General features: G+C 48.6%; 1 protein-coding gene; it reads right to left on the reverse strand.

Annotated features, from left to right (window-relative positions):
• Window positions 1-5,436: 5,436 nt before the first annotated feature.
• Window positions 5,437-8,596, reverse strand: GSTUM_00007554001 (uncharacterized protein; the record flags this gene model as incomplete). XM_002839523.2 has 4 exons in its annotated part: window positions 7,289-8,596; window positions 6,062-7,176; window positions 5,852-5,992; window positions 5,437-5,738 (listed from the first exon to the last, which is right to left on the reverse strand). The coding sequence occupies exons 1-4, from the start codon at window positions 8,281-8,283 to the stop codon at window positions 5,437-5,439; spliced, it is 2,553 nt and encodes an 850-aa protein (XP_002839569.1). The 5' UTR covers window positions 8,284-8,596.
• Between the last annotated feature and the right edge of the window lie 299 nt (window positions 8,597-8,895).

An 8,895-nucleotide genomic window follows, 5' to 3' on the forward strand; every position in this document is an offset into this window, starting at 1 on the left:
AATATTTTCTGAGATACTGTACATATACTTTACACATTGAACTACATGGCTAAGACAAAATAAATTTTGGGGGGTGGGCGTCCAATACTCAGGCTTTTGCTGGTACAGGTTCATATCAAAATACTGTATCTTTTAAAGAGCTTTTTCATATGTTAAGTACCAATTATACCAAAACAGGATATCAGCTAATTTATTTATAGACAATGCCGTAAGTTAAAACTCAGGAAACCTCATACCAGCAGAGGTGCATAGTGCAGGCTTTACAATTCAACAGAGGCAGGACATATCACCGGATTTCTGATAACCAAGGGTTAGCAATTAGTACCATATCAGATATCTGTCATGCACTAGCAACACTGAAAAAGAGAAAGGGTCAACTCTTCTCTATTACTCTGACTACCTGCCGTGTCCTTATTGCTGCTACAACAAGGGATACCAAGCATTGTCAAATGCCATTAACAGACATCGCAAATATCTGCGGAGTCCAGGCCTCAGAGAAAACACTTTGAAAAGCCTTTGCTTTCAAGGGCTATTACAGCTGCAAGGCTTGGAAAAAGCCTCTTCTAAAGCCAGACCAGAAAGCTAAGCGGCTTGAATTGGCTCTCACACATTAAGGCTGGTACCAAGAAAATTGGCAACGGGTTATCTAGACTGACGAATACTACACGTGGCTGTCAGTCACACATGGCACAGTCTGGATAACCTATTACGCTGGAGAGGAGTATGAGGATGCATGCCTCTCCCCTCAGTTCAAGAAGTGGGATGCTATCATAATCTGGGGGGAGATATGTGGCCAAGCAAAGGCACATCTTGTTCTTTGGGAGTGAGAGGATTGGGGTACAATAGCCACAAGTACGTATTGTACCTATGTTTTAACTCTGGCTCTCTTTCCATTCTAGTATCAGGAGAGTACCCGGGCCCAACAAAGACTTTTGATAATTGAGGATGGTGCCTCTGCCTACAAGGCATGATATACTCAAGCAAGGCAGCAGGAGTATGGTACACCAATGTTCAATTGACCCCCATGCTCCCCTAACCTGAATCCAATTGAGAATGTTTCGAACCTTTTGAAAGGCATGCTTGAGGCCCGGCGGCCTTGCATTCGGGGAAAAGCTGCCATGGCAGCTGCAGTTCAGAAAAAATGGGATGGGAGATCTCCATCTAATGTGGTTTCCTTCATTTATTCTATGCCTGAATGGATCAAGGCCATTACAGCTACTAATGGAGGACATACTCGCTGGTAGACTAGACCAATCATTTTTTCATTTTTTCTAATTTTTCATTTTTAATATTTACAATTGTTTATTTATATTTATTATATCTATCTCAATGTACTCTATATACAAATATTCAATAGTTTATGATCGTTTATAAGTTTTTGGGAAGCTATTTAACAATCTTTGATCAGGGGCTCACTGCCATTTTAGTCTAAGTACCCCAACATTCAGGTATCTTCCGCCCTCCCTTCAGCTTATGACAGGGGCCCCCTGTTTCCGAATACTTCTTGCCTGGGACGTGTACATATTAGATATGATATCTTTCCTCCAGTCCACCCGCCCACTCACCCATGTTCATCTTGATCTCCCGAACAGACAGCGATGACTACTCCACTGAACCGCTGCAATAATCTGATTCGTCCTTGACCACTAGTGCCCAGCTCAAATGCTCGATATCCCCCACCTCCCCACCTAGGTGCCAGCGAGTTTTTCGGGTCTACCCGGTAATGTACCCCAATTCGCCATAAGTGATCGAACGACTCAACTTACCATGCCCCGTAAAGTTATCGCCAGAATAATACCGCACGAAGCTGTATCGCGAACAGCTGACGCTCCTACCGCGAAAGCAGCTGCGAAGTGCAGTACAATACCGGAAAATCACATATAGGAACGGTATTTCAGACCCACGACCCGTATCGACCAACGGGCTGGTTGGACAGCACTTACGGATGAGGTTTTCTGTATCATAGCGTAATGTACAAGGCGAGTGCCTCGACGAAAGGCCAAGTTGGATCCATGATGATGATACTCTACTCCGTAATGCTCCTGGTTAAAATTTCTATTTATTAAATCTAAATGAAGCTTTCCTTCCTCCGCTCCGTTCATCATGTGTAAACCCCCCACCCCCCTCCTCACATCTATCTCCCTTCAGATCTAAAGAGTTTCTCACATGATACCGGTACGGCAAACGGCAGTCCGATGAGTTCGCGCCGATTTACCGTGTTTATATCGTACGGCGCACTTTGCAAACTTACCGTTCGACCACCAAACTGCACGAGTGATCCCTTGTGACAACAAGCTACCGAGCGCAATAGTGTGGGTCTCCGGTCGGTGATCGGCAGCGAATCTAACGTATCCATTTCTTCCACCAAAGAAATTGCCCAGCACCAGTGAAGAGGTCCCGAAAAGGATTCAAACTAAAAGACGAAATTGCATTCCTAACCACCCACCTCCCAAGCGTCGTGGTTTGGTTACCAACTCTCTAGCACATTCTCGAAGGACGAAAATTTCGGACAAGTCCTGGCGGAAGCTTGAGCTTTGCTGCGACTACCGTGCTGCAGGCATCAATCGGACGGAGGCTCATCGGTTCTTGACATCTTAGCTATTACAATGGCCATGCATCACGTAATATGATACTATACCACTGTGGACAAATACTTACACTATGATGCTCCGCAGGACGCCAAGGAAGACGGCATTCCCCCAAAACCAACCAAACCTAAGCAGTTTGCAACAGTCAACACAACCCTCATTAGCTCAACCAATCGCCGTTAACACACCTGGATAATCCAGGTTTATGATACAAACGGGACCAGGCACGCCCCTTTGCCGCGCTTCGATCGTGGGCCAGTCCACCCGCCCCCGACCGGGGAGAGGATGGGCAGGGTGGCGAGAAAGTACCGTACCCCCCCCCGGGAGGGGCTATTAGGCCCTCCTGATGTCTCGGATTTCGGCACCACCCCAAAATAATGGCATTCGTCGGGAAATTCCCCAATAGTCTTACCGTATTGTAAAGGCATTATACAATGTCACTAATGATCACTCGATGATGAAAGACCGTCCTCTTGCATGGTTTTGAGATGAGGGACGATATCAAGGTAACTTGACTAATAAATAAACAAATGGAGAGATGGTAGCGGAGATATAGATATATATTATATAGTGTGGAAAATTACAATATTATTAGCTCTGCATCCATATTTCACGTTCAGACGACGCCTTCCACCCACAAAAGGCTGAGGGTTCCGAAGGCGCCGGACTCTACCTGTGATACACCTCGGCTACAGGTGGCGGTGGGTGTCCATGGGTGGCTGCCGGCCTGTTCAGAAGTAGCTAGAGAGAGACACCAAAGCACTACAATACCACGGAGTAACCACAAACCGTCGATACTCCAACTTCTTCATGCCCAACCTCGTGGAGATCTCTGCCAGCCAGTGTCATGATCCACCCCCAGTTACAACTTCCCACAAATCTAACCACCTCGTTAGCGCCCACCGGGCAAATTCAGCCACCTACTCTGCCCACCGTTCACCGCCAACTATCCACCAGTATCCCAACAAGCAAGTCCCTAGCAAATAGGGCACCCGCCTAGCGCGACAGCGCCACCCCCGCTGCGGCCAACCCACAGCACTCCCGCACCTACCGAAACCCCAGGCAATATCGGGGCGATGACTTCACAGAATGAAGTGAATTAAAAGACATTATCTGAATGCGACGAGTGTCAAGTAAAACGTAGCAAGAACTGCACGCTGCACGCGAAGAAAAGAGAACTTGGAAAGAAAGGATATTTCAAATACTTACCGCGGAGACCCCGAGCGGTTATTTGTGGCCACAAACATCACACCTCTGCGGGAGTTGGAAGAGAAGCTTCATCTCGCAGGGGTGAAGGGTGGGATGGCTGTTGGCGGCGCAACCTGTTGCTGTAAACGACGGATTACGGTAGATTGATAAGTGACGAAACGGAAAACTTGCGTATATGACTATGATACGAAGCGCATACCACGTTGTGAGGATCCACAAAGGGCAGATGGGGGTCAGCAAATACCGGTATTCAGGACTACTCATTTCTATAGAACAGAGGGTCAGTGTATTATGGATAATTGGAGAGGTTATATTGGCACTAAGTCATCCTCCATCTCCCCAGAATCTTACACGAACCCTACACCGCCTGCACGCGTACAGGTACTAGTATGATACAGACCACCCTACCAATCCGGAAAATCTAACGCCATCTCCCCAGTAATCGCCTTGGTATACCTCTGTAACAATTCCAACTGCTCAACAATATCCGTCAAAGCCGATGAATAGGCGTACTCTACCAACCTCCTATGTTATTAGCCCCTCCCCCAATACTTGTAATAAAAACAAAAACAAAAAGGAGCAGAAAAAAACTCACGATAAACATCCGCCCACCTCCTCCCCCTCACCCCACTCCTAGGCCTAACAACCCTCTCCATACCACTCTCCTTCTCAATCTCCGCCATCCTATCCAAAAGCCTTTTCCTTGCTACGGCGGCCGAAGGCAGGTATCTGGGCACCGGCCGCTTATCGCGGAGTGCACCAGCAAGGATGTATAGGTTCATCAGTATGCTAGCTACCGCGTCGCGACGGACCGGGATCATTTTTCTAGTAAACTCTTCGGAGCCTTCGGGTAATTGTCAGCCCAGAGCGGGAGTGTATATAGGGGGGGAAAGGGGGTGGAATAGGGGAGAGGAACCATTGGACAGGAACGGCTGAAAGTAGAGACTTGCTTGGCGGACTTCGATTATGTGTTCCAGGAACCGCTCCAAGGAGGATATTGCCGCGGCATATGGGGATGGATCGAAGGGGGCTCGAATCCGCTGTTCTGGTTAGTTTGGCGTGGCGTGGATATGCGGGCACGGCATAGTATGGTAAAGTGATGAGCAGGTTCAAGGTACTCCGTAAAGTACAAGTACGGAAGAGCCCAACTACCCGTACCGTACAGGTATTGTAACGCCATGTATGTAATAGGGGAGGGGATGGAATACGAGTGGGAGCGATGACAAAATAAGGCCAAAGAAAGGGAGCCCACAATCTCATGCCGGGTCATCTCCAGCAGTTCTCTCATCCGGACAAATCCTGTAAAAAATTCCAAGCCGGAATAATTAACATACAATAACTTCCTACTTTCACCGAACCAATCAAACGGGTAGGATAAATAATTCCGAGATTTGCTATGCATGGGGGGTTTCATGTGGGATCACGTGCCTTCCCTCAATCTCGCTTCTTGTGTCTCGGATCTTTCCAGATCTTCTCTGGTTGGCTGAGAGTTGGCCTCATAGTAGATGTACCTGCGCAATCATGAGCCCATCCCGACCAGCGTGGCGGACGGATGCATTAGCATGCCTACTCGAGTACGGTACGCGGGTGAGGAGTGGTGCATTTGGGTATGAGGACAAATACTCGGATCAATAATTTATCAAAAAAAAAGCTCATACCTCGCGACGACACCTCTGTAGGAAATTCCAAGATTGAGCATCATGAAGGATAGTGATTTTCGAAGTTCGTGTCTCGCCACAAATGGCCAGATCACCCAGTTTACCACCACCGCTGTTACTATTCCAACGATCAACGAGAGACCTCGGGTCCAGGCAACCTTTGCCGGCGAAGGAATGTCTACGGTGGAATCGCGAAGGGTGTATGTACTGAGAGATACGACGGAATAACTTATGCAGCCCATGAGACCGGAACGCGGATGTGATGATGAAGTAAATCTAAACACTGTAAAATAAATAAAGACAACGTTAAAAAATTACTCATTCCCGCTAATGCCTTTCATTTCGGGAAACACAACATGATGATTGGCTCCGAGACAACGAAACATTTCAACCTACTGCCTGGGACCATAAAGATTGCCGTGAAAAGCGCAAGAACATATGGATCTCCGCCACCAGCCGCGTGCCCAAGGCCAGCCCATGCAGACCCAACGGCAGTCGTTATACTCCGCGTGATTAAATCCTGGGCATTTCCACCCACTCGCGGATGCATCATGAACCAAGCCGCAATCACCGACCACCAACACTCATTCCCTAAATACCACACACGGCTGCTCTCCACCCAAGCCGGTATACCCAAGGCGATTGTTACAAAGACGACCTTGAATGCAAATCTTGTCTCCCATTGCTGGAGTCTGTGCAGTACTCGCCAGGCCCTGTACCGGATAGTCTGGGGCTCTGTCGTCGTTGGCGGGTTAGAACTCATGGCTTTCGGTTCGGTTTCTGGGGCACCCTCGTCCCCCACGGTGGGGGAGGTAGGGGACGGAATGAATGGCTTCGCTTGATAAGTTTCCATTGCTTTTTCTATATTTTGCTTGCTTTTGAAGTAGTAGCCGGCTGTTAGGCCTCCGCGGTCGTGGCGCACTTGAGGATTTGTCCGGTACAGCGCTTTCTGCAGTGGGTACGACGGAAGGAGTATTCGTTTGCGTCTTTGCGTGCCCACTATCCGAAGGACATTTCCGGCCAGATTCCCCACGGAATCTGCGGTCTGGCGAAGTGGGTGGATGAACAGAAACATTTCAACAAGTTCGGGGTGAGCAGAGTATGCGGATGGAAGGCTCTGATGATCAATTAAGGATATATCAGATTCGTCAAAGACACGCATGGCCTCGAGGAGACGATCCCTCGAAGACCTAAGATTGATATCGCGATAATCCTCCAATGATCCTAGTAGTTTTTTATGTCCAGCATAGTTCATCAGCTCCTTATCGCATCCAAGCAGCACCTTGGTCATTGCGCTGACCAACTCCCTTGCAGGGACTTCCATCGCGTCCCTTACAATCTTCAAATGAGCTTCCGTTGAAGAAGCGAGAGATGATGCCCCCGAACTTCTCGCGCCCGGGGGTTCGATTTCAATCACGATGGAGTAGCTCGGCCGGCTGTCGTCCCCACGCGCCCCCGTGTTATGAGGCGACGTATGTCCAAACAAATTCCCATCTGGCTTAATGGCCATAATATCTCTAATCACGGCCTGCATGAGATTCCGCAGTTGTTCTGCATTGTCAGGTCTCAAATAAGATATAACGATCTCCCCCCGCATGTCTCTAATTGCTTCGGAGAGATAAACGAGTTGCAGGTTCATATTTTGATGAGCTGTGGGAGAGTATGGCCTAGGTAGAACCAGGCCTTCCACAGCGGAGATGACTGCTCTATGCAATGCTGCCCTACTGGGTATCAGTGATGGCTGAAAGAATAAAAGACATGGACAGAGATATGCATGCAGCTCTAATCCGCAAACTCAAGAAATAAAAAATAAATAGAAATCGGTAATCATACGCTACAGCTTTCCCACCAGCATCTGGCCGGATGATAACATTGATAATCAGGCAAATCCCCAAACCAACCACCCACGGGATTCCAAATTCCCAAAGAATGCCCCGATCCCAACTACCCGTGTTATCTATCGCTTCCGAGCCAACAAGGCAAATAAATATGATGGCCAATCCGACGCTAATCATTAATTGATAGAGCTTCACGAGAGAACATCTAATCCAGCTAGCAGCACAAATAAATGTCACCCAAAATACCGCTATTACCCCACCATAGCCAACCTGAGCGTTACGAGTAGAGCTGGCCACCTCAAGAGCAAGACTGCCAACCGCCAAACCAAATCCCGCTCCAATCGAGCATGCCACAGTTGCATCAATCTGAGCACCAAGTGTGCGCCCAGGGTGATTGAAAAGTGTGGCAACCGTGATCCAGTATGGATATCTGCCCAGCCACCCCTGGCTCTTGGGTACCAGGCACAGTATGTACCCCACAAAGTAAGCAAGAAAAGACTTCGCGAGAGAAAAGCCGTGCTCATTTCTAAATGTTAAACGGAAAAAGAATTTGACATCCTCAACAAGCGAGTCGATAAGGGTCCTTGGTGATGACCAAGGGCGCTTGAAAGTAGAAACTTCCGGTGGAAGTAGAGGTTCTGCTTCACCACCTTGGTCAGAATTCTGTTCAATGGGACGATAAAAGGATGCATCGAAAAAGCCATCCCGGAGCTCTTCAACGCCGTATGTGCTATACTGATCAAGTTCCAGGTTTTCTAGCAGATGCTGCAGTTGCAGGGTGGAAACACTGGCTCTTGGCGAGTACGGATCAATGGGTGTCCTGGCACCAGAAGTGGCCCTGGAAGGACGTGACTGGCCAGATCGGAAGGAAGACTGAGAGTTACGAGGTCGGGAGTAAATACTCGGTCTTTCCCGGCCATTGTGTTCCATTCTCCTCAGAGCCTGCTCATCCAGCTGAACATGGCGGGACAATGTTCGGCGTAGCGACATGACGTTCTTAGGCTATCCGGGGAAGGGCGGGATGGTGAAGTACGAATCTGCTTGTGATACTTTCACCACTATTCCAGCTACTGTGCTCGAATACCAGTATCGTAGTAGTTTGGCACTCCCAGCAAAAATATCAACCAGCTGAGGGGGGGGGTTGAATGGAAAAAAGGAGGCGAATGCGAGGAGGGGGGGAGGTGATCGCGGCGTTTGCAGGACTGCCGGCGAAATACGCTACTGTACTCGAGTGTGCTGGTATGGTAAACAGTGCGAGGATGCTCTATCCGATTGAGCACTCGAGCAGGTTCGGCTCCTTCTGGAGGGGAAGATCCGGAGTGATTGACGAATTCTCTCCCCTGCCCTGTTGCGATCAATGCCTTACCGAAAATAGGTTTCGCCTCCTTCAGCCTGCCCCCCCAAGCCCCACCTTCAAGTCTTGGCCGTGTTTTGCAGGGCCGAGATTGAATGTTTGTGTTTTGAATGGCCAAGATCGGATGAGATCTTTGATCATTTCGTGATGTGCTTTTACCACAATAGGTAGCGCGACGCCCTATTTTGTTTACGTTTAGTGGCTGTCAGACCACCGGGCTTTGGACTAGGAGCAACAATATTTGGGAT

This window comes from Tuber melanosporum (genome assembly GCF_000151645.1).
Source record: "Tuber melanosporum whole genome shotgun sequence assembly, scaffold_37, strain Mel28".
Classification (NCBI taxonomy): domain Eukaryota; kingdom Fungi; phylum Ascomycota; class Pezizomycetes; order Pezizales; family Tuberaceae; genus Tuber; species Tuber melanosporum.